The sequence below is a fragment of the Anabrus simplex genome, chromosome 2, assembly GCF_040414725.1.
Source record: "Anabrus simplex isolate iqAnaSimp1 chromosome 2, ASM4041472v1, whole genome shotgun sequence".
Classification (NCBI taxonomy): Eukaryota; Metazoa; Arthropoda; class Insecta; order Orthoptera; family Tettigoniidae; genus Anabrus; species Anabrus simplex.
In genome coordinates, this window is record NC_090266.1 from 318,288,940 (window position 1) to 318,316,257 (window position 27,318).

At 38.8% G+C, this 27,318-nt stretch overlaps 1 protein-coding gene across 3 annotated transcripts in view; it reads left to right on the top strand.

Annotated features, from left to right (window-relative positions):
• The first annotated feature begins 878 nt into the window (after nt 1–878).
• LOC136862801 (tumor suppressor candidate 2) overlaps nt 879–27,318 on the top strand; it is a 70,974-nt gene continuing 44,534 nt past the window's right edge. For all 3 annotated transcript variants that reach the window (XR_010859066.2, XR_010859065.2, XM_067139058.2), the window contains exon 1: nt 879–1,282. Coding sequence is in view for 1 of the 3 variants with exons in the window: in XM_067139058.2 (XP_066995159.2) it covers nt 1,152–1,282 (131 nt within the window). In the remaining 2 variants the exon portion in view is untranslated. The remainder of the gene's footprint in view (nt 1,283–27,318) is intronic.

A 27,318-nucleotide genomic window follows, 5' to 3' on the forward strand; every position in this document is an offset into this window, starting at 1 on the left:
GGACACATCGTAATGATGGACCAGGACCGGGCAATGAAGATGTTCCTTGACCAACATCCTGGTGGCAAGCGGAGACGGGGGGAGACCAAGGACAAGATGGCTAGGCAACGTCTCGAGAGATTTGCAGCTGATAGGGATCCTGGGCTGGAGAAGGAGAGCTCTGGACCGAAAGGAGTGGGCGAAAGCTATTGAAGAGGCCGGAGTCCTTCATGGGCTGTAGCGCCAGGAGAGTGAGAGTGAGTCTAGGGACGATATGAGTGTCCCCCCTCCCCCATCTCAAAAGGATATCCTGTAGCTCTTGCTTCCAAATTTCCGCCAAAAAGATATAAATGCGAGTGAATCTACTGAAGACACCTTAGGAGACAAGTCAGTACATAACTGTTAGGAAAAGTACTGTAGGAATTTCTTTCCGTAATTGGACAGAACGCAACCGAGCCACTGAATCTCTCTCGTAGAATTGGAATGTAGGCCTCCTAAATCAACAGTTATTATACAGTCGGGGATAGTGGATTCGAATCCCACTCTCGGCAACCCTGAAGATGGTTTTCCAATTTCACACCAGGCAAATGCTGGGGCTGTACATTGATTAAGGCCACGGCTGCTTCCTTCTCACTCCTAGCCCTTTCCTTTCCCATCGTCGCCATAAGACTTATCTGTGTCGGTGTGACGTAAAAGCAACTTGTAAACAAAACAAAACAGTTTTTATATAAAGTTTTACTGCAGTTTTTATAGGTGAACATGATATCCAGTTTCGTTGCAAAATGTTGTTGTTCGATAATATTTGAATCTGAAAGTTCCTTAGTCGGTTAAGTTGTTTTATAACTGTTGGTAGTAGTAATAAATTGAACAACAATGTGCGTATCTTTTTTCCTTTTTTTTTTTTTTTTATACCTCTCATACTTCATTCCCTTTGCCCACAATTTAGTTTGCAGTGTTCTCGAAAGTGAAAACGAAGTGAAAATATTGGTTTCCCTTCCATTGAAAGTGCATGTTGAACTTGCCGCTCGTTGTTCTTGGAAACCAATTCTGCAATGGGAATGATACGTTGAAGAATATCATATTGTGTTTGTTTAGCAATGTTATAACTCGATATGTAGTCACTTTTGTGCTATGTTCTGTAACACCAACAAACTGGATGCATTTATAATCCAATGGGCTCCAACGGTTCAAAAAACAATAAAAAGAATGTACAGTCCGATAATTCGACAGAATTTGACACGAGTCAAGGCAGATATAATGAGAAATCAGGAGGCGGTGCGGTGGTGGTTCTTTCAAGAAAGGGGTTTGTATTCTGGAATTTTTGCGTGTTGTTTGTCATAATTAACTTGAAATGATTAAAGGAATGTATTTGGGACGACTATACACATTGTTATTTGTAACTATATTCTGTGAACAATCATTTGTTGTCGAAAACCCTTATTGTTTGTAGACATGCAGATGGAAATATTCTAAGTAAAGAATGTGTAGCTATTCGGTAAGGAGTGTTTTATCATTGATGCGGTATAGCATGTAGGGGTGCTGTAAGTAAACTCATCCATGTGGTCCTGGGGCTGTGCAAATGTTGCATGTGGTATTGACAGTTTTCATGATAATGATGATGCTTGTTTAAATGGCCACTGATTGGCATTGTTGTTGATCCGGAGGCATACCATTGTTTTTCAATGAGAATGGTTTATAAATAATGATGATGCTTGTTTAAATGGCCACTGATTGGCATTGTTGTTGATCCGGAGGCATACCATTGTTTTTCAATGAGAATGGTTTATAAACATTGTAAACCAGTTTTGATACCACAGGCTAGTACAGCCAATCAAATGTAAGTCAGGCTGAATTGTCCCTGGTTGGCCGTGCTAGAATGAGTTCTTGATTCAAAGGAGTTACACAAGGCTGCATATCATCTTTTACAATTATTGTTTCTTTACTTGTAAAGTGTAATTTAAATTGTCAGTCTGGTGTAAACTGCATTGGCCTGACCAGTTTATTTTATACTGCTGACCTAGCTGCAGTGTCAAGAGTTTGTAGTTTTAACCAGATCAGAACCTGAGATAAAGTATAGTGAGTATGATACGAAGTTAACCGTGAAAAGATGGAAGTGGTTTGGGTCGGGATATACAGGAGACAGTTGAGTGAAATTTAGTAAACTACAAATGGAAGCTCGAGGGATGAATTTTAGTTCTGATTGTGTATACTTCCAAATGTCAGTATTGAGAGAGAGAGAGAGAGAGAGAGAGAGAGAGAGAGAGAGAGAGAGAGAGAGAGAAGTAGAGCTCGGATGTAACAAAGCCATTGCTTAGGTTTTCAGATCAAGCTCTTGTGTTTTGCTAGTAAATCGCCTCCACTCACCTGAAATTGTCAGGAGGTTTTAAATGACAGAAAGAATCAGGAAATTCAAAAGTATGGATTTCTTTTTTTTTTTTTTTTGTTGCTAATGCATCGTCTCCATCCACTTGAAATTGTCAGGAGGGGTTATGTGAATGATGTTGATCCACGAAATATCACTGTAATATTTGTCACAATTGGAAGACAGTAATTGATTTTACTCAAATAAAGTCTCATATCGGAGGTTGATTAAGAAATACCGTCGTTACTAGCGAGAAGTATGTGTACGTACTTACGGGCTGTAAAAGGGACTCCGTTATGTTGCATTCCGCTGCTCGCACAGTCTTTTGTTTCTTTCTTGAGGTCCAGGGCTGGCATCGATGAATGGGAATGCTGTCTCTGTGAATTATCATTATCTTTGTCCATATGTCTTGGATTCCGCTGCTCGCGCTGTCTTTTGTTTCTTTCTTGAGGTCCAGGGCTGGCACCGATGAGGGAGAGTGCTATGTCTGTGATTACTCTTTTTTTTTCCCATTTGTCCAGCGCAGGTATTTTGATGAAAGAAAAATAGCATGATCCCTGGACCAATACAATATATAAAAGGATAATAGCATGATCCCTGGACCAGTAAATTGTTTAATGAATCAGTTAGGGCACATGAAGTGACAGCCCTACAAATTACATCGAATGAGAAAAATCAATAAAACGACATCAAAGAACTTCAGTGAGCAAAAACTTCACACATGACAGCGTTAGACAAACAAAACACAGAAGCGCTGCAACGTAGCAGAAATAGTAGTTGTAAGGCATTGAAGTATGTATTCTTTAAAATAAAATATTTCGGATTATTTCTTAATCAACCTCCGATTTGAGACTTTATTCAAGTAAAAGCAATTATTATCTTCCATTTATGACAAATATTAGTGATATTTTGTGGATCAACATCATTCACATAACCATAACATAACTTCTTTAGAATGAGACGATGACTCTTAACAGGCTGCAAGGTAGACTATTGGTGACCTAGCTGCAGTGTCTATATGAAGTTGCTTCTACATTGAAAATATATATATATTATTCCATTACAAGAATTGTAATCAGTTCCTTAAAATGACTGATACTAATCAACTAAATTTTTAATGGTTCCTTTTGATTGTGGTTTGTCAACCTCTGTATAGTTTCCACTATTGTAATATTATTTAATGGTGTGCCTGGGGCTATGCTTAGTCAAAACACCGCCTCTGATTTGTTCAGTTTGAAAGAAAGGACGTAGCTTAATTTTAGAAATTATTTGAAATGAGTAATAGAAGTGAAATAGAAATTTATGTATATGAAAGACAGACAACTACTAAATTTTGAAATATTTTCTATCTAGAACTTAATCATGGTTTTTTTTAAACAGCACATCATACGACTTGTAACTAGGGCTGCCCACAAATAGTTGTGACCAAAATAAATTCACTCAAACTCGGTTGTCAGAAATATTAGACAGTCATAAGAGGAAATTGGCTTACCTTACTAGATTATCTTTGCAATGTTCCGGTTCAGATAGGTTGTATATTATACGAGTAAAAGGTGCAAATGGAAGATTATGGAGGTTCTAGTATAAGTTCAAAGAGCAGTCTGTCATCTAAGCCCATTCTATGATAGCATTCTGTTCGATTGACCCAGGTTTGTTTCCCAACACTTCCAGTGGGTATGTAATTCCTGGTATGAGGTTTCGTAGCCTACTTGGTGCACTCGGTCTCTTTGAAGTTAACTAGGTTTTAATGTTTCTCTCAACCATCCTAGAACTTGTTTTCCTATCCACTTCATCTTCTGGTGTCACACGAGGCCTGAGTCATTTTTTCCAAATCCTTGTTTCAAATGATTTACAAATACCACACATACTAGTCCAGCAGTGCATACTTCTTGCTGTATAACCTTTAAGTTTTTCACTCTGCTGAACACAAAATACAAATTTATGGAACACTAGTAGATATTCGAAAAAGTGAACATATTATTAATGTTATTGGCCTTACGTCCCACTAATTATTTGGCAGTTTTTGGAGAATGACATGTTTCATTATACAGGATGTCTGAAAATAAGTTATGGAAAATTTATACCTAATAATAATAATAATAATAATACTTAATAATGTAAGAGAGGATCAGTCATCCATCTTTTCCTTAACTGTTTGGTTAATCGCCAGGGGTAAATGGTTCATCTCTCATATGTCCTGTGACGTAGTGCATTGAATTTGGTTCAGATTGTTAGCGGTGAATAGTGTTAATATTAGAATTCAAAATTCCCAAGGAAAATGCATGGGGTGTGCAAAAATGATCAAAACCTTTACTAGTGAATGGAGAACAGACATTAGTGCATGAAGGAATACTACACAGTATCGGCTATTTACATGTGCTCTGCAGTTGGCAAGCGATACAGTAGAGTGCATTACATGACTTAACACAATCATGTAGCAGATGGGAGTGGGCAAACGGGGCATCAGGAAAGAGGATTTTAATGAATCATTTCAGAAAAGATTTTGCGCTTGTGCTCTGCGCTTTGTGAAACACACTACAAAAATGAAATAAAAATATTAATATGCACATTAGAGTATGTACGATATATAAAGAATGAATAGAAATCAATCACTAAATATATTTCCTCAACATTCTAAGGACTAAGTCAAGCTGTAAATACCCGGCCTGTTACATCAGGAAATCTAAACGCAAAGATGATGTTTGGCATTAATACAGGCGTACATTTCTGATTAACACCTATCAAAACACAATGATAACGTATGGAACTACTCTGGATTTAGTTTTTCTAGCATATATCAGAGGATACCATACTCTAATCTAAACTTAGCCATCAATACTTGTCATTACCACAAGACGTGGTTGCAGTGTTTACTTTTATTACATAACTTACGTTATGTGGCTATGTTATTTCAGTAATTATTTTGCAGTGTGGTGAACTGTGACATGAGCCAAATGTACTGTGTTTACTGATATGCTTCATAAAGCAAATGCATTGTGCTCACCTGTTTTCCTACTAGGATTGAAGTTTTGTATGCCAGTCTGTTCAGGATACCTTAGCGCATGATAATCAGAATAAAGACACTACATTATCCGGACATGATGATCAGATGCTGCTCTGTGATACACCGCCATTCCTAGCAAGGTTGCATGTGAGCGAGCGACACGTCAGTGTGCTATAATAGCACACCGCCCCAGTTATTAAGCAAGAGAACTTGGCCAGCCATACGCTGCACAGGCTGACACAGAAGTTGCTCACAACTGAACTTGCATTTCTTTGTCGATTTTCTGGTGAGCTTTCACTAGGAGGAAATAAAATACACTAGAGATCGATTTTTGTTTCAGAACACTACAGTGAGTCACTTCAATATTTGGACACCATATGACAATCTGAACATTGTATTTGTATTTTTTGATACATACAGAAAAGAAAGTTTGACAATACAAAACCCCAATGTTTCCTATATGATTACATAATAATACAAGTGTCTCAGAACAAAAATGAAATGTAGATAAAAAAAATAAGTCATAACTTTATCACATAACAAAATCACTTTAATATTCGGACACAAGGATCATAATGACTGAAACTGTAGTGTAACATGGAACTCAAATCAATCTAGTACTTGGTGGCATTGCCGTGGCCTTCAGTCATTGTGGCATAGAACAAACTAACCTTTCCATGTCCTTAGTGCTAATATTAGCCCATTCTTGTATCAGTTTTCGTTCCAGTTCCTTCTTTGATGTTATTGTGGAATTCTTCACTCTCTTGTCAAGTTCACCCCATAAATTCTCAATTTGATTGCGACCCGGGATCTGGGGTGGAATTTCAAGCACCTGTAGGCAGTTCAACAACAGCCACATTCGGACATTCCACGTTTTATGCTTGGGATCATTATCTTGATAGAAATGAAAAATGTCCCTTATCCCAAGCTTTGTTTCACTTTGGTGTAAATTCTGCTTCAGGATGGCTAGATACTGTTTATGGTCCTTTGTATGTTCAATAAACGACATTTCACCTACTCCAGCAGACGAAAAGCACGCCCATACCATTACATTCCCGCCTCCATATTTGACAATTGGTTGTAAATGTTTCGGCTTTAATTCGTCATTTGGTATGCACCAAGCCATTCTTGTCCCATCCGATCCATAAATATTAAAGTTGTTCTCATCAAAAAATAACACGTTTCCACCATTCTGTGTCCTTGTGTACATATTGCAAGGCAACTTCATTTTTTTCCTTCGGTTCACTTCACTGATAAATGGCTTTTTCCTCGATCCCTCCCGTTAAATCTGGCCTTTCGAAGAGTCCGCACAGTTTCAGGGTGCACTGATTTACCAGCTTCCTCTTCTGATTCCCGTGCAAGTTGTGGCACATTCAGTTTAGGATCGTCCCCTATTGTTCTTAAGAGAAGTCTCTCCCCACGATCAGTTAGCTTTTTCAGTTGACCCGTTTTGCGGCGTAGACGCAATCCTGTCCTCTTCTTTAAATCGCTGTACAATGTCATTGGCAGTACTCTAACTCATACACAACATTTGCCCAATATCTCGGCAACTACGCCCCTTTGCATCATGGAAAATAACCAGTTGGAGCTGTTCAAAAGTGTTTCTGCAGTGATGTTCAGGGAAACGTATCCTACTCCTTACGTTTCTCCCTTGCCGCAATTGGGTAAGGTAGTCACGTGCAAATGGAGTAACGACGGCGTGTCCAAATAATAAAGTGATGTGTAGTATCTCATGATTTCCTTTTCTATCACTATCAGAACACTTCACCAATTCGCCTGACATTTAATTTTGTCATACGTAGGGTATATACTCATGAATTGTTGGACGTGTTTGTTGTAGGCCCTATATACATTTGTTTGCGAACGCATTATGTCAGAAAACATTCCATTATCTGTATTGTCCGAATAATAAGGTGACCCACTTATAATTTTCGTAATTTATTTTCAGACTCTGAATAAGAACATCCTCAAGAGTCTATCAGATAATGTGTATGTGTAAAATTGTTTATGTTGCTTAAACTTGTCATTGATTATGAATGGGTGATATTATGAACAAGTACAAAAGCCATTTAAATGTTGGAAATAATTCCAAGAATAAATTTCTCTATAGGCTATATTCTTAAAACTGATACATGTTTTCTGAAAAAATATGAAAAACAGCGAAATGACTTGTCACATCCAAATTAAGATTTAACCTAAGATTGCACCCGAATGGAATGACTGAGTGAGACTGATATCTAGACGAGATGCGAGTCATATCCAGCGAGTAATATTTTGAGAGAGAGATAAAGACAGATAGTGAGTGCGCTTGGTAGTGAAAGAGAATGAATAAAAAAGATGCATACGTACGCTGACCGCTCAAAGATAGCAGTGCACATGGTGTGCAACAAATCTAGTATTGCATTGAGTGTGGTGTAGCTTACAATTCGGTCTTAACGATAACATAATTCCAGGTCTTCACTTTGATAGTAAAATTAAATGTTTGTAGATACCATTAATTTGTAATTTCCTTGTTCTCATTAAACCATCATTTTAAATTATAATAATATTATAAATTAAAAAGACAGTAACTCTTATCTTCTATATGTTATTTTTAAAATGCCCAGTGTTTTAAGTTACCCATGTAATTTACATAATCTAGAGGGGCTAACTTATGGATTGCCCATAATTAATATGGATTTCACCTATTTATTAAAGAGAAATTATTGCGGGAAAGTAAAATTATCACAAAAGAAATTCTGCAAAGTATGATTGTGTCTGTAAGACCCAAAGAGAACTAACTGGGATAGATACAGAGAAGTTCTAGGGAAGGCTGTACAAAAAATTCCAACTAACATGAGAGGACAGAAAGAATTGGATGAGGCAGTGGAACTATTAGAAGAGGCCATTATAGACTCATTCTATGACAACTGTCCTCTCAAAGAAAAGAAAAACCGGTCGAGTTGGCCATGCGATTAGGAGCGCCCAGCTGTGAGCTTGCATCCAGGAGATAGTGGGTTCGAATCCCACTGTCTGCAGTCCTAAAGATGGTTTTCAGTGGTTTCCCATTTTCATTCCAGACAAATGCTGGGGCTGTACCTTAAGGCCATGGCCGCTTCCTTCCAACTCCTAGCCCTTTCCTATCCCATCGTCGCCATTAGACCTCTCTGTGTCGGTGTGACGTAAAGCCACTAGTAAAGGAAAAAAAAGGAAAAACACAACAAACTAGCCAAAATGAAAAAAAAGAGGTTAGTATGTCTATAGAATATCATCTAGAAATGGTATAGGAAACTCGCTGAGTATAACCTAGAGATATGGAAAGTGAAAAAAAAAGAGAAAATCTTGGAGAGTGTTCTGTGAGAAAGTGGAATCACACACTGAAACAGCAAGGCTCCAGAAGGTTCTGAAAGCAACCCATATAAATCAGGTGGGGACACTGGAGAAACCAGATGGGTCGTTTACTCAGGCGGGGAAGCACACGCTGGAGATGCTAATGGAGTGTCATTTTCCTGAATGACAGAAGAAATGGTTGGAACAGAGACCGGGTCTCGAAGATTGAAAAGGCCTAAAGAGCTTAAATGTTTTTAACATTTGCATTTGATGAAATAAAATTATGGTTTTCTTCTGGGAACTTAATTTTTGATACCCCTGTATAGATGGTGATGGATCAACTGTTAATTGAACTATCAGCTAGAATTAGAGCACATGATGATATCGTGATTGAAATTTATAGCAAAATGTTCACTTCTACGAAAGATGTCATAATTTTATCGAAAGTTGCCATTCTCAATTAATTTGAAAGTCATCGGGCTTATACCCAGTAGTTCAAAGATAGCTACTTCAATTTCCTACTTAATTTTTGAATTCCTTAGAATTAATGGTTTGCCTGGAGCCATAACTTGGAGCCATATTTATGCTCCTTAGAAATCGGAATGTTTTCCCAATGGCTCCTAAATGGAACCAGATTAAGGCTTAATTATAAGAAGTACCGGGCGAGTTGGCCGTGCGGTTAGGAGCGCGCTGCTGTGAGTTTACATCTGGGAGATACTGGGTTTGAACCCCACGTCGGCAGCCCTGAAAATGGTTTTCCGTGGTTTCCCATTTTCGCACCAGGCAAATGCTGGGGCTGTACCTTAATTAAGGCCACGGCCACTTCCTTCCCATTCCTTGGCCTTTCTTATCCCGTTGTCGCCATTAGACCTATCTGTGTCGGTGCGACGTGAAGCAAATAGAAAAAAAAGGTTGTATGAAGTATGTACAAAAATTGTTCAGATTTGGAAATAATAAAGGGAGATAAAGCTGGACAGAGAGCACTAATCCCTGGAATTGACACCATCCGATGAAACACTTCCATTTTCTTTCAAGAGGCATCAATTTCCAATTCGCTTCGCATTTTGTATCACGATCAGTAAGCCTTGAGGGATGTGAAGGTCTCTGTTTACCTCAGCTGGTTTTCAGCCTTGGCCAGTTAAATGTGGCATTGTCAGTAAAGCGATATTTTAAAGTTACAGTAGTGCTGAAGGGTAATTGTACAATGAATGCACTGAGCCAAGTGGCTGCGTGGTTTCGGTCGTGTAGGTATCGGCTTGCATTTGGTAGATAGTGGGTTCAAACCTTGCTGTTGGCAGCCCTGAAGATGGTTTTCCATGGTTTCCCATTTTCACACCAGGCAAATGCTGGGGCTGTACCTTAATTAAGGCCATGGTCACTTCCTTCCCACTTTTAGCAGTTTCCCATCCCATCGTCGCTGTAAGATCTACCTGTGTCGGTGTGCCATAAAGAAAATTGTAAAAAAATAAAGTACAAGGAATACTGTACGTAAGGAAATCCTTCAATAAATACTTACCCCATTGACCGTCATGTCTTCGTGGGTTTCAGCTTGCACCAAACATTAGAATTTACGAACCTCAAAAGATTCAGTTATCTTTGTTGTTTTTTTTGTCTTTGTTGTTAGCTACAGTATGAACTACTTTCCAACCTTTTGGGATGTGTGTGTTGGTTTAGATTATTCTCCAACTCTGACTTCTCTTCATTATTGCTCCTATTTCTGAGGGGAGAGACTTCTTGCAGAAGTGTGGAAAGAAGCTAGCGTAGGTGAAGAAACATGTTCGATGTCGTGCGTCTACAAGATGTTTGGTCAAACCTGTAGATTGGTGCAAAATTAGGGATTCCTGAATTTAGTATTTGCTTTTCTTTGAAGCAAAGACAAGAGACGGGTACTGACAAAGATTGAGTATGTAGTGGACGTCTTAGATCATCTGCTGTTCAGAATATTAAGGGGACATAACAGAAGACTTAACGGCTGTGGATGTCTGAACTGAAGTGAACTGTACTAGAGAATAACCAGTGTCTTTGTCGACTGTGAAATATCATTTACATGATGTTGGGTTGTGTAGATGTGTATCTGCCAGAAAGGACTCACTTAACATGCAGAGACTTCAGTGGGCCAGACAGCACGAGGATTGGACCAGTGACCACTAGAAACGTTCTGTGGACTGAGGAGTCAGAATTAGAAAAGCTTGCTTCAAATAGTCATCAGTATGTTCTCGTGTAGATATTGATTCCCATAGGGAACATGAAATATTTGTCCTGAATGAGTAAATTCATAATTCCAATATAAATGGTCCATTATTGGACATAATAAATTTTCCAACCAACTCATTCTTGTTTGCCAGAGTTTTGTCCCAGTGCACCAATTTGGGCTCATCAGTTGGTAACTAGCACACCTAGTGCATGGCTAGTGCATGTAGTGGAGGTCACTGCATAGGCTTCTTGGAGCCACAGGCAGTGCTATTGTGCTAAAAATGACTTTGTCTCATTTACAAAAATTGATGCCTGCTAGGCCATCAGATGATGTGGATATTGAATCCCATAAGGAACCTGAAATATTTGTCCTGAATGAATAAATTCATAATTCAAATACAAATGGTCCGTTATTGGACATTATAAATTTTCCAAATTGGCACACTGGGTTGAAATGCTGACGACCATGGCCTTGATCAAGGTACAGCCCCAACATTTGCCTGGTGTGAAAATGGGAAAAAACAGAAAAACGTCTATAGGGCTGCCACCACTGGGATTCAAACCAAGTATCATCTGAATGCAAACTGTTAGTTACATGACCCAAACCGCATGGCCACTTGCTCAGTCAGTTGAGTATTTTGTACTCTTTTTCTGACACTGAGTATGAGTACCAGCATATTCAAATTAAAGGATCACAGTGGAAAGAACATTAACAGGAATCCAAGATCCAGAATTTTTGCCAATAAAAGTTAAGGAAATAATTTTGAATAGCCAGGAAAGTGAGCATCAGTGTTTAGCACTAAGAAAAAGAGGACTATATGTATAAGCCAGCTCTCTACAGAACCATATTTAAAGAAATGGACTGAGAATTTTGATCAGTTTCCCATTTTTCAATTAATGGAGATCAACACAATCCCACAGCGGGCCAGTTTTCTGAAGCCTATAGAATTAATGTGTAAGGAGTTATTACTATCCAGTAATTTCTTCTTGTTTGGTAAGTTTTTAAAATCAAATCGGCTCTGAAAGGAAATCAAGGTTTTAAAGAGTTCAATGAAGTAGTGTCTAATGATACGTCTATCCAATGTTATAAACATTGTTTGAGGGGCAGAGAGCTAAGTTACACCATTGAAAGTTCTTCAAAATATAGTTAATTAGGATGAATAGCAGGGGCGGTTTCTCCATAAGGTTGCAGGTTAGCGCTACCCCCATTAAATGTTTATGTTTATTTTAGGTAAAGTTTTATCATTTGGATTACTCAACTATTGTATTTTCATTCAACAAGACAAACCTTTCAAGAGCTTGAAAGAGCAAATATTGACTACAGGGTACTTTACAAGCCGCTACTCTTAGATGTTCACTGCAGGAGCCGAAAAGTTTGCAGCAGAGAGTCAACCTGAGGTAGCATGAAACCGTGGCTGCCAGCGGGGTGCGCGGGGCTGATCGAGGGGTGCTTTTAGGCTGCTGGAGGGGTGCGCGGGGAGAGGAAAAGATAGGCGTGGCTTCTTATACGTTGCTTAAATGGAGGTTTATCAACCTGGCTCCTCCTACCACGGCCGACTGGATCCCTCGCTGCGCTAAGGAGCTAGCTAGAGCGAAGCATCAAATCGGCCGTCCTCCTACGTAACCAAATACCAGCAAAGTCGCTAGAGACTGTTGCTGCTCAATGTGAGATTCTGTTATAGAACAGGAGTGTCATCTAGCGACACCGGATGGACGTTCATCTGCTGGATCACGGCCGGTTGGATCCCTCGCTGCGCTCCGTAAGGAGCTAGCTAGAGCGACACATCAAGTCAGCCGTGGCCGGATATATAACTAATGTCTCTAAATTTGATCATAAACACCACCATTTCTTTCAGTGTAGTCGTGAGCTTTGTTATGTGCGTAAAAGCCAAGTAGCTTATTGATTTCATTGTGCAAACATTCGTGTCAGCATGTGTGTTTTTATTATTGTGCGTTTTTATCAGTTAGTGGTATTTTGCCAGATCATGAATTCGGTGCAGTCTTTAATGTCTAGACCGTTTCCGCAACGGACTGCCGAGGACCAATCCGAGGTGAAACGAATGGGAAGGCCCACGCGACGTTTAATTTCGAAACGAGATACGTTACAAAAGATATTTTTTCAATACCGCAATTAGGCTACCTCAAAGTGTTTCATTTCAGTATGGTAAAAGAGTTTTCAAATGAAAAAATGTTAATGCGTTATAGTAATATTCCTGAAAATAGAAATTAAAGTGTTTGTTTTATTTTTAATAATAAAAAAGTATTGTTGATGTATCTAGATTTGAAAATTAGCCTGTAATCATACTATATCATTGGTAAAAATTGTGCACCACTGAACTTTTAAACCACCAGCCGCCACTGATGAATAGTAGAAACTGTATGTCTGGCTTGTTGGCTAAATGGTCAGCATTGAGGTTTTTCAGTTCAGAGGGTCCCACATTTGATTCGCAGCTGGGTAGGGGATTTTAATTACATTTGGTTAATTCGTCTATTTCAAAAACTACGTGTGTGTTTCTCCCAACACATTCTTCATATTCACACAGTACACCACACTACCACCCACTACACAAACACAATAGTGAATACAGCCCTCATAAGTTTGGCATCAGGGAGGGCTTCCAACTGTAAAACAGGGCTAGATCTGCAAGTGCCGCTCATTTTGGACCAGCAACACTAACAGGGTGTGGGAAAAGGGGTGGAAGTAGGAGGAGAAGTAGTACATACGTACATTATCATTATAGACCATTATGCCTTTCAGCGTTCAGTCTGCAAGCCTCGGTGAATTGACTAAATATCGCTACAATCCTCTGTTTGCAACTAGTGCTGTGACCTTATTTTGTTCTATACCTCTTATTCTTAAATCGTTAGAAACTGAGTCTAACCATCGTCGTCTTGGTCTCCCTCTACTCTTCTTACCCTCCATAACAGAGTCCATTATTCTCCTAGGTTACCTATCCTCCTCCATTCATCTCACATGACCCCATCACTGAAGCCAATTTATGCATACAGCTTCATCTATTGAGTTCATTCCTAACTTAGCCTTTATCTCCTCATTCCGAGTACTCTCCTGCCATTGTTGCCACCTGTTTGTACCAGCAATCATTCTCACTACTTTCATGTCTGTCACTTCTAACTTATCAAAAAGATATCGTGAGTCCACCCAGCTTTCGCTCCCGTAAAGCAAAGTTGATCTGAAAACAGTCCGACGTAAAGATAGTTTCGTCTGGGAGCTGACTTCCTTCTTACAGAACATTGCTGATCGCAACTGTGAGCTCACTGCATTAGCTTTTCTACATCTTGATTCAATCTCACTATATTACCATCCTGGGAGAACACACAACCTAAATACTTAAAATTATCTACCTGTTCCAGTTTTGTATCACCAATCTGATATTCAATTCTGTTGAATTTCTTACCTACTGACATCAATTTAGTCTTCGAGAGGCTGGTTTTCGTACCATACTCATTGCACGTATTTTCAGGTTCCAAGATATTCGACTGGAGGTTTTCTGCACAATCTGCCATTAAGACCAAGTCATCAGCATACGCCAGACTGCTTACTACATTTCCACCTAACTTAATCCCTCCCTGCCACTTTATACCTTTCAGTAGATGATCCATGTAAACTATAAACAGTAAAGGTGAAAGATTACAACCTTGTCTAACCCTGAACCGAGAACTCATTCTACCATCAATTCTCACTGCAGTCTAATTGTCAACATAAATGCCTTTGATTGATTTTAATAATCTACTCTTAATTCCATAGTCCCCCAGTATGGCGAACATCTTTTCCCTCGGTACCCTCTGTTTGCAACTAGTGCTTTCTCTAGATCTACCAAACATAAACACAACTGTCTATTCCTCTCGTAACATTTTTTCAATTACCTGGCGCATACTGAAAATCTGATCCTGACAGCCCCTCTGTGGTCTGAAGCCACAAAGTTGGTTTTCATCCAACTTCTTCTCAACCTCTGATCGCACCCTCCCTTCCAAGATGCCAGTGAATACTTTGCCTGGTGTACTAATCAGTGAGATACTTCGATAGTTGTTGCAATCCTTCCTGTTCTCTTGCTTATAGATAGGTGCAGTTACTGCTTTTGTCCAATCTGAAGGTACATTATCAACACTCAGTGCTAATCTTACTACTCTTTGAAGCCATTTCATGTTTTTTAAAGTACCGTTTTTAAACATGGCTGCTGCAACTCTTCGGTCGTAGTTCAGAGTGTGTCCGCTCAATACATACACCTGTAGGCTAGCCACAAATGCTGTTATGGAAACATTTGCCTTTATTTATGTTTGTGCGTATTGAAAATGCCTCTGACAACGGTCCTGCCGAGTGTGAAGTATCCGCTGTGATTCGTTTTCTAAATGCAAAATACGTGAAAGCTGCTGAAATTCATCGGCAGCTTAGTGAGGTGAATGGAGAGCAAAGGAGTGGTAAGAAAATGGGTTAGAGCATTTAAAGAAGGCCATACTAATGTCCATGATGAGAAGTGTAGTGGGCGACCGTCTGTCATTACTGAAGGCTTGATGCAAAGGTCCAAGAAAACAGACAGTTTAAGATTTTGTCATTAAGTTGCGAGTTGATGGAAATTTCAAGGAGTGGTCTTTATGAAGTTGTGGCAGGATGCTTAGATTATCAGAAGTTGTGCTCACGCTGGGTACCGAGGATGGTGACAGAGGTGACCAAGACCAAGTGCATAGGCAGTGCTTTGACTTTCCTTGAGTGGTACCGTAATGAAGGTGATGCGTTCTTAAGCCGAATTGTCACCGGTGACAAACATGGGTTTCTATGTTATGCACCAAGCTTGATAGCTGCAGTCGCTTAAGTGCGGCCAGTATCCAGTAATCGGGAGATAGTGGGTTCGAACCCCACTGTTGGCAGCTCTGAAGATGGTTTTCCGTGGTTTCCCATTTTCACTCCAGGCAAATGTTGGGGCTGTACCTTAGTTAAGGCCACGGCTGCTTCCTTCCACATCCTAGGCCTTTCCTATCCCGTCGTCGCCATAAGACCTACCTGTGTCGGTGCGGCGTAAAGCAAATAGCTATGTTATGCCAGAATCAAAACGGCAATCCATGGAAGGGAGACACTCAACATCACCCAAGAAAGTGTAGTGCAAGCAAACAATTTCAGCTTGCAACCTCGTGCACTGTGTTTTGGGATAGGTAGGGTGTGTTGCTTGTGGATTTTTTGTATCGGAGTGACACAATAAATATTGAGACTTATTGTGAGTCCTCACGTAAACTCCATCGTGCAATCCAAAACAAATGGTGTGGCATGCTCGCTCACAAGGGGGATTCTTTTGCTTCATGACGATGCGCGACCTCACACAGCTAATTGAATCCGAGACCTCATTGCTTCATTTGGTTGGGAACAATTTGATCATCCTCCATATAGTCCTAACCTAGTGCCTAGTGACTACCATTTGTTCCTGCAGTTGAAAAAGCATTTAGGAGGTCAGCATCATGACGATAACCTAATAGCGACCGTGCTGCAGTGGCTGGCACAGCAGGAAATAGAAGTGCACTCTCCATCCCATCCCCATCCTGAGGTTTATCTGGGGTACGTGGCTCTCAGTAGTAGAAAGGGCTGTGAGCTTGCATCCGGGAGATAGTAGGTTCGAATCCCACTATCGGCAGCCCTGAAGATGGTTTTCCGTGGTTTCCCATTTTCACACCAGGCAAATGCTGGGGCTGTACCTTAATTAAGGCCACGGCCGCTTCCTTCCAATTCCTAGGCCTTTCCTATCCCTTCGTCGCCATAAGACCTATCTGTGTCGTGCGACGTAAAGCCCCTAGCAAAAAAAAAAAAAAAAAAAGTAGTAGAAAGACTGAAGAACATTACAGTTATATATTAACTACTTCCTGTAGTAGACTCACGAGGATGGAATTCAGAAGCTGTTTTCATGAAGAGTGAAAAGTTGTTTTAGGTACAGGTTTACATGTAAAAAAGAATTGTTTAAATAATTTTATTACTGTTTTCCTATATTAAACAGTACTTACTTTAAAAATGCATGCCTCATATATGGATAGTTGAGGAGAGCAGGCCTGGCTTTTTTTTTTTTGTGGTGGCTTAATGTTACATGAATACATCGAAGGTTTTTGGCGGCATAGGGATGGGAAAGGTATGTATCTTCCATGACAAGATAACTTGCAGGTCAATGCAGTACCATATGGATCAGCATGCAAATCTGTTCGTAATGAACTGAATGGCTTCTGCCACAGCAGAAATTGGCTGGTAACAGGAGCTTTATGTAAAAGTCCTATAGCCAGCCTGCTTTCCTAGTCGGGGCCCTTGCACTTGAGATGCAAGCAACTGCTGTTGTCATATGCTGTAAATCTATGGCAGATGCCATTTCATCCTAGCTATTCTTGTATATTCCATAAGCAGAATTACTGACTGTGTACTGCTTGTCCACAAGTGACACAGGCAGTTAGAATATGCCTGGATAGCATGTACAGGATATTTACTTAGCTTTGGTCCCTTCTCGTGTTTGAGTTCCTAGTAAGATGTCTCTGGGGACAGTAAGTTGACTTGGCGTTATGCTGGACTTGCACACTGTCTGAAAAGCTAACACAGATGCCTCCATTCATCAGAGGCTGTTCAGGTCCGTTGTAAACTGGTATCCAAGATCAGATATGCTGTACATGGATGAATCGAGGGCAGAAGAGAAGAGGGCTTTTTGTTCATTGTGTTTTAACAGCTTACTCTCTTATTTATCTGAATGTTGATGCATATACACAGCAGAGCTCTGTTTCATCTTGGAGGCTTTGTGGTACGCACTGTTTGATTAAGGCTAGCATTTCATTGTGTGCACAACTCTTCGAGTTTGTTGCAGTCTATTGATGCATGCTTTCCTCAATACTCCCAGCTGCAACATATCCATGATCTGCTGGCCGGATTGTGTAAAGTAAGCACCAGAATTACGTTTGTAGAACTTCAACCCATAGTATATAGCAGGAAACGAGTTAGCTGATTGGCTTCCTTCCCCCCACCCTGTTGACTTACAAGGTTCCAGCCAGTGATAGCTTCCAGCTGGGACATTTTTTCGCTAGAAGGACAGTATGACTGCAACCGTGTGGAAGTATGGAGAGGTCAAAAATGACTCTCACTTGAGATATAATTTGAAGTTATGAATGAAAACAGGGATGTGGATAGGTTTCCTACAATAAAAAACTAGTTAAGTTCTGTTATTGATCATTGTACTTTATTGTAAATCGTGTAGTCACATTATAAATCCAGACATACGAGTACTCTATGAACTAAACATCAAAGGGCGATAATATTATTGTAGGTATAATCAGTTAAAAACCACTGTTTATTTTCTTATTAGTTCTCTTAACACAAGTCTATATCCAGCCTATTCATCCATACTGATACACAGTGGTATGAATAGCACGTGGTTAAGTTTAGTATGTATGTGAAAGAAGTATATCACTCTCGAAGTTCACAATTCTCAAATGTATACAGGTGACAATCATTTTTTCTGTTCCAGTTCATTTCTCACAGAAAATATTTCTGCATTCTTTACACATGGCACACCTGTTATGTCCTCCTTACATTTCTTGTACGCTGCAATTTTTGGTCATTTTTTAAGTTCATTGTCGTTATCGTCACCATCTGCAGTTCGGGTCCTTTTATTTCTGTTGTGCGTTTTTCCTTGGTAAGTTCCTTGGCCAGTTGCAGCAGAAACTTTTTGGCACTAGATCCTGATATTTGTAACTTGCTTGTACAGCACCCAGGTTTTTATTCGTGCTAAGTCTAGAATGTTACTGAATGTCTGTAATGGCCACCAACATGCAGCTGGTTTGACAGTATACTTTCTGGAGTATAATATACCCTGCGCACTGCAAGTTTCATATCATTATAAAGGAAGTCAAAATTATGCAAATCATATGGAATTCCATTCAGATTAGAGATGTGTTAAAATGTCCAAGAACCCACCAGCCCACCACCAGAAGTACATTTATTTTTATAACGTAATAAAGAGCAGCACAGGGCATTCTCCATTGCTTTAGTAGCTACTAGCATTGCTATAGGCCATCGTAAAATGGGATGTGATGTCATTCCCAGCTGTGATAATTGCATTCCGTTACCAATCCCTGCATAATAACAGCACAGGTAAATAGAACCTGTGAAGGAGCATACTGTCCGTACAGCAAGAAAAAAAGTAGCTGTAACCTAATTTTGCACATCCAGGCCAATCTCTGGCCAAAGAACACAAGGCCACATTCCCTTCAAGATACTTTTTCCTATGGCCGCAGCGCGTACTGTCCGCACTGCAAAAAAAATAGGTCATTTAGTGCTTATCACACTAGTACGTTCTTAATAACCTTACCTTGATCAATAATCAGAGTTATGTCTTCCATCTTTAGCACCTGGCTGTCATAGAGCAGGGTACGAGAACTTTTGACCTCCAGTAGAACCTTAATTCTTACCAGACACATTCTACGAAGAAGACAGGTTCCCTGGTATTTTAGCTTAACAGTTAGCTGCAGTATGTGATAAAATTGTTGCACATGACATTCCTTCATTCTCCGATTCAGACTGAGGTAAATGAAATGGCGTATGGCTTTTAGTGCCGGGAGTGTCCGAGGACATGTTCGGCTCGCCAGGTGCAGGTCTTTTGATTTGACACCCGTAGGTGACCTGCGCGTCTTGATGAGGATGAAATGATGATGAAGACAGCACATAAACCCAGCCCCCGTGCCAGAGAAATTAACCAATGATGGTTAAAATTCCCGACCCTGCCAGGAATCGAACCCGGAACCCTCTGAACCGAAGGCCAGTACGCTGACCATTCAGCCAACGAGTCGGACTCAGACTGAGGTGATTCAGCTGGATAAATCTCTTTGTTCTCTAATTCAGACAAAGAATCTGAAGTAGAGGTTTTGAGTGGAATTGTCGCCATTTACTCTGCTTTTTGTTCCACTCTTGTCCCCAGTCACCTTCGCTTAGGTCCTGGCTAGTATTTGTGATATCCTCTTGTTGCAGATTCTATTTGTGCTCCATATTTGTGGACATTGCCTAAAATAAACACAACCAACTGCACAATAGTTACTGCTAATGGCTCGTTTACATACTCCACTCCTGACTCGTGCTGGTGCAGCGGGATGTCAGTGGGGAGTTGTGGGGGGGACATACTGTAAATAGTGAATACCATGCACAGGCAAGAAAAACTAAGCAAAATTTTGTAAACAGGAAGTACTTTTTTTGTAAAATCCGATAGGGTTCGGAAATGACCTTTCCATCCTTCTAGGTTAATTGAATTTTAGGGACCAAGCTATTAGGGTTGGAGCATCCAAATTTCAACAACAGTAAATAAAGCCTAAATGATGAAAAGTCGTATAGTCTGAATGAAATCTAGGATTGAAGTATTGCAGTAGCAGAGCAATGAATTAAGTCAAGGATTAGAAATGACCCCTTTGACTTTGTAATGTTTATGTCCTACTGGGAAGAAGTGTGGTAGGCTATCTCTCTTTCCAATAAGCTGAGAACGACTAAAGGAACTACAAAGGTATGGAAGACTTCCTTTCAGGTTATGCCGAGAGAAGCAGTGATATTGTTTTGTCTTCCGATTTCAGCCGTAGTATAGAAATGCACTTCTACTTAATGAAGGGAGAAGTCGTCGTCATCCCCATTGTGTACTTGTGGCTCCCATCTGACTGTAGTACACATCCTTGCGGAATCCAGGGACCTGGCCAATCTATGTTGTCATCTAAAACTTTTGATCACCATTTCCTTCGTTCTGTGAGATAACGAGCTCTCCTTAGACATTGTCTAAGTTTTATGAGGGGGTAGTGGTTGGTTTTTAAACTTTTATTGTTGGGCTTATATTGTAACTATTTCTTGCTGTAAAGGTACTAAACACCGTGAAGGAGAAACTAAACATAGAAGTGACAATGGCCAGCATTGACAGATGTCACAGACTTTGAGGTCATAGGAGGACAGTGGCAGATGCGTTGGCTAATGGGAAAAGACCCATAATAGTGAAATTTGTTAGGTACTATGAGTATGAAGCAGTGTGGTGTGCTAAACGGGCTTTAAAGGGTACTCAGCTGTTAATAACAGAGTCTCTTACTCATACTAGGAAGGAGATCCTTCACAGAGCCAGGGAATGTGTGGGCAGGTGAGCTTGGTCACAAGATGGATGTATCATTTTAATGGACAGTGGCAGCAAAAAATATTTTGTAAATACACCTGCTGAACTAGATTCTGTTCTACAAAGGCTTGGTGCAGAGGTGAACTGACTAGTCCACAATGGCTGTATTATATCATAGTAATCTTAGGATAGGTTTATATTATAGTGCGTGTGCCTTAATTCAGTTAATTTTTATGTTTTGTGTTTGTGCTCGAGTGCAAGTAAAAATTGGCAATACATCTATAGAGATACGAAGGTAAGAAGCATGCTTTCTCTCCTAGGTAATGTTTTTACTACAAAGTACCGTTATGCTTCCCCCTAAGTGTGCCAGTGACCTTCAGCTAGACAGTGGGCCTGTTCCTTCCCCACCTTCCCAGCACTTGCGCCCTTCCCTTCCATCACTTTGTAACACGCTAGAGAAAGTATTTGTGACAAAACCTCCATTCTTTGAACTGCATTCATACAAATCCACAGTCTGTCCCAGCCCATATTGATGAGCTTAGAGCTCTACTTCAAGACAGCAATGTGCATATTGCTGGAGTGAGTGAAACATGTTTGAGGAAGTTCATTTGTAGTAGCAAGGTAGATATAAATGGATATAGTCTATACAGGCATGACAGAGGTGACAGGAGAGAAGGGGTAGATTTATACTGTAGAGACAATATCAGTTGTAAATTAGTTTACACATCTGGCCACTCTGTTTAGCCGAGACCAGTGTTCATGTTCGCGGAGGTAGTTATTTCCACAGTAAAGGTATTAATTGGTGTTTTCTACAGGCCACCCAGAGTAGGGCACATGACTGACTTTGAAGACATTCTACATAGACTATTACCAACTTATGAACACGTATTATATTTGGGGACTTCAGTACTGACATATTACAGCAGACAAGTGAAACGAAGCAACTGCTAAACATATTCCAGTTGTGTAACATGACAGTATTACCACTACAACCGACTAACCACACTGTCCGAACCATCTGATCATCTTATACCTTTCTTGATTTTTGGTTATGAATAATCTTCATAAAATTTTGTCTCATGGTCAGATTCCTGTTCCATGAATTTCTAAGCATGACATGATATACCTGTCATATTCTGTTAAAGTACCAAAATATAAAACAAAATATATCACTTACAGGGACATTAAACATATAAACATGTGTGACTTTAGACTGAATACTTCTAATGCTCCTTGGGACTACATAATGAACATAGATAATATTGATATGAAACTACAAAAGTTCAATTCCCTCTTACTTGGTCTCCTCGACAAGCATGCTCCGAAACGTAGAGTTAAAGTATCTAGGCCTCCCTCACCATGGCTAACTGATGACGTTAAACGCATGATTTCCCATCGAGATTAATTACATCGGCTATATAGGTGAACCAGCTCCCCTGATGTTCTCGAACAGTATCGGTCTCTGCACAACAAAATTAGTGATCTGAAAAAAGAAATTCTTTCACCACCAACAGCTAGCCAATTATAACTCATACAATTAACAAATTACTGTCTAAACCACCACCAAATAGGCCAGTGTTCAAATTCTATACGGTTAATGAAACTGAGGTGAAGCGTGAACTGCTTTCGGTCAAGTCAAATGCCACTGGGGTTGATCATCTCCCGATCATCATTGAATGCATTCTAGATATTATTTGCCCAGTAATTACTTATAGATATATATATAATTTCTGCTTCATTTCTGGAACATCAAGGATATGGAAAGATGCAATCGTAAATCCAGTACCAAAAAGTCTCCAGCTGTCTCCCTATCAGACTGTCGACCGGTGCATATACTTTCATCCCTCCAAACCCTTTGAATGGATAATCCATCGGCAACTAACTGAGTTACAAGTAACTAACCTCATGTTTTAATCCGTATTGAAAGTCTAATTTAATATAAAGTTTATATTAATGGTGAAACTCTAAATGTAGTAACATTTTAATGTATTGAAAGTCTAATTTAATATAAAGTTTATATTAATGGTGAAACTCTAAATGTAGTAACATTTTAATGTATTGAATAGGTGGTTTATAATAAAACATTGTTTATTGTAATTAAACTAACAGAGTATCTTAACAAGTATTCCTTTTTTGATGCATTACATTCAGGCTTAAAAAAAGGATACAGCATGACCACTGCTCTATTGAAGGTTACAGATGTCATTAGATACACAATGAGTGAACAGATCACATTACTTCCTCTTCTTGATTTTAGTAGTGCATTTGACACTGTAAACATAGACATATTACTGGCCAAATTAAAATCCCTTCATCTAAATCAGACTGCTTTACAACATTTTAGCTCTTACCTCACAAACTGCAGACAAGTTGTTAAAAAGAATAAGATGTCTCAATGGGCAATGGAACACAGAGGAGTACCCCATGGTTCTATACTTGGACCATTGCTTTTTATTTTGTACATAAACAACATAGCATCTCGAATGAAATATTGCAATTATCATATGTATGTGGATGACCTCCAAATATATTATCACACAAAACTGGGAGATATTCGTATAGCAACTGATAGAATGAATGCTGACTTACAAAATATATCATCATGTGCTGGTGAAAATTCTATATTAATAAATCCCTCCAAGATAAGAGCTATTATAATTGGTCAGTTGAAATTAATAAACATGACAAAGACTTTGGACATCCCTTAACTCACGCTCCTTTCCTCTTTTCACCTGCATAATACATGCTCTGTTACTACACTTGCCATTCCCTTTAGCAGGTCATCTGCCTATAATCGCTCATTTATTGTGACAGGAAGTAGATTATGGAACTCTGTTCCAAATAACATCCAAAGCTGTAACTCGAGTCTTTCTAGTCTTCCTACAGAAAGTACCTCTTAGATGCATATACCAACAGTGTAAATTTTGATGAGTGAATGAATGAGAGTTTGTGGATCATTATGTTAATTTTCTTCAAATTAATTTAAACTTATTCTTCATTAAATGTCATTTAGTAGTTTGACAAATGATACGTACATTTATTGGTATAATTATTATGTTGCATTTATTTTGAAATCATGTTACAAATAATTTCTTTTAAAATATTTAATGGCGTCTCCGAAGACCGTGAAAGTAGTTAGTGGGACGTAAAGCAAATAGCATCATTATTATTATTATTATTATTATTATTATTATTATTATTATTATTATTAAAATATTTAATATTCTCCACAGATTTTCTGTACAATGATGTGGTTAAGTGTAAGAGAGGACCATGAGTCCTAACTTTGTCACTATTAAAGACAAATAAATGAAATTTAAAAAAGTATATGAGCTTTTAAAAATATTTTTAACCTTGTAACTGTTTTTAAAAATGTTTGATATAAGCTTCTAATTTGATTTTATCTTTTAATCTTTTATGATATTACAGTAAAACATTACTAATGGGGGTGCAAAAGAGAGGTTAGGAATACAACATAGTGCAGCTTGTAGGACATCACAGTGCATCACACAAGGCCCTTGAAGCTAGTATACACTACGACAGCAGCATATTCCAAAGCTTGAATTAATGTGGCATCAATGCGAGAACAGCACATTTTATGTTTGACAGTGGTTAAAAGTTGAATTTATGAACATTGACTTAAAATCAGTGAATTTCACTCTTGTCAGGACACTTTCTTGAACTTTGTGATTTCATTATTTTCACAGAATGTTGCAGCCCTGTGGAGAGATACGATGCGAGCTCTGTTGGAGACAATAGCAAACTGCTCATCATACACTGGTCAATACAGCCAATAGGTTTTCAGAAAATGTCTGCTTTTTCGCTGATTTACATAGTTTCCATTTTAATTTTTCTGTGTAAATAAGAATGCTTGTATGGATGGGTTGGTGGGTCCAACATAAAGGAAGGATATGTCTTCAGGTATTGTTTAAGTCTTTGTTACATGCTTTTCTCGTTACTAGACGTGCACCCCTATTAGCAAAGTGTTACTGATATTATAAAAGAGTATATTTTTAAGTTAAAACCTTATTGAACTTTGTCATTCTATTAATAATTCTTAATTGAAGTCTTTTTGTGTAAGATAAGGCATAGTGGGTCAGACCCTCTGATTATTTTAAACTTGTGTTTATGCTCAGTCTAGTAATTGGGTAAATTTTAAATAATCATCTCGTATTATGCCATTAAGGACCGGTGACCTAGATGGTAGGTCCCTTTAAACAACGTCGTAACACAACAATAATTATTATTATGTTTTCCATACTGCATAATAAATAGCCTTTGGAAAATCAGATGATCATTACAACTGCATAATGGTGTTGAACCACAGTGTTACAGAAATCTGTTAAGTAATTCTACTTTCTATACCATTAAACTTCTAGAGTGCCACCACAGCAGGTATAAAATACTATTTGTAACATATGACAAGTGGAGTCATTTATAAAAAGAAATTAGAAATATGAATAGTGGGCGAGATAGCAGAGTGGCATAGTCACTGGCTTTTCAACAAAGTGGCTTCACGTTAAGTCCCAGCTAACATGTGGGATTTTGAAATGGAAAGTCACTTCATTGTGGTTCAGATTCCACATAACATTTGAGGTCCCATGGTTATGATCACATTACCAACAATTGTGTAAAACTGCAAGCTTGCTTTAGAATCTTTGATGCCAGACTGAGTGGCTCAGATGGTTGAGGTGCTGGCCTTCTGACCCCAACTTGGCAGGTTCCATCCTGGCTCAGTTCGGTGGTATTTGAAGGCGCTGAAATATGTCAGCCTCATGTCGATAGATTTACTGGCACATAAAAGTAATAATGCGAGACAAAATTTGGCACCTCGGCATCTCGGAAAACTGAAAAAGTAGTTAGTGGGACTTAAAGCCAATAACATTTATTATTATTATTATTATTATTATTATTATTATTATTATTATTATTATTATTATTATTACTATTATCATCTTTGATAGGAACACTGTTAGGATAAATACAATGTGTGTGGAAAGAGGGAGCAACGTAATGAACAGACTAGGACAAACTGCATAAAAATTACAGATATATTGTTAATTTCTTCATTCACTGGGAGCATCTTCATATAGATTACGTTGCTCTCTTTTTCCACACTGACCTGTCATATTTATCCAAAAGTGTATCCAAGTTTCTATCGTCCCCTGTATGGCTTTATTCAATTACTTTCCATTACCTTCATCTGTAGCATGTGTTAAGCATGTTGTCTGCTGCATTGGGATCACCGTTACTTGTGAAGCAATTTCTCCAGAACTTATGGATATGACTGTTAAGGGATTTGTTTCAAATTTAAGGTTTGAAAACATAATTCCTTTCCCAGGCAGTTAGTAGTGTTAAACAGTGGATTTTTTAAATATTGCTCTTATGCCAACTTGAGTAAGCACACCGATATCAATTAGTTTTTACAAGATTTTTTTTCACATTTATTTGCATCTTAAATAATTTCATTTTTTTTTTTTTGCTTTTCCATTGTAGGTTATTTTGCTTTTTCTCATGAAAACCATGACTATTATGTTTTATTGCATGTAGGTTTCTTCATATCCTTCAATAATAAATGTTAGTTTCTACAACAAAAATGAGCTTATCTGATATCCATATTGTTGAACACATTTCTCTGTGTTCAGACTGAAATAAGCTATGAATATATGATCCGAGAGCTAGGTTAACTGAGACTGAGTTTTCCGAATGAATAATACAGGGAATAGAACAGGTTCTGTTAATATACCTGGTTATGGAAATACTCGAGAGAACACAAAATTTTAACTCCACTCTCAATCGTGGAAAACTGTTATTTCAGAACTGATTGAATTATAAAGTAACTGTTTGGAAGTGTCTCGTTGAATGTTGATATACAGTGAATAATGTGAAATTCGTTGAAGATAAATTATCCTGATACAGTTATAACCAGTACTTATGTGAAATAGAACATTTTGTTGTTTCACCTGCAAAAACTGTTCGGTGGTGGTGGTGGTGGTGGTGGTGGTGGTGGTGGTGGTGGTGATGATGATGATGGATAGAGAAGTACTGACCTGCAGCACATATATCCTTAACCTTTAATTACTCACGCGGGGTCTTTGAGGCCCCACTCCCTTTTCTGAATTGTTATATTTTCCCAAAGTGACTACGTGTGACCTTGACACATGCAATAGCTTCATGTAGTGGGAAGGGGAGCTCAGTTCAGTAGTTGGCTCACTGTTGCCAACTAAGGTACTCAGTGGAGAGAAGTGACCAGGCCTGGAAGACCCCACGCAAGTAATTAGTATGAAAATAAACTAAGGTAACTCTTTTCATATTCTTGCACATATTGTGTATAACTAATTATTTATATAGTTTTGATGATGTGAACG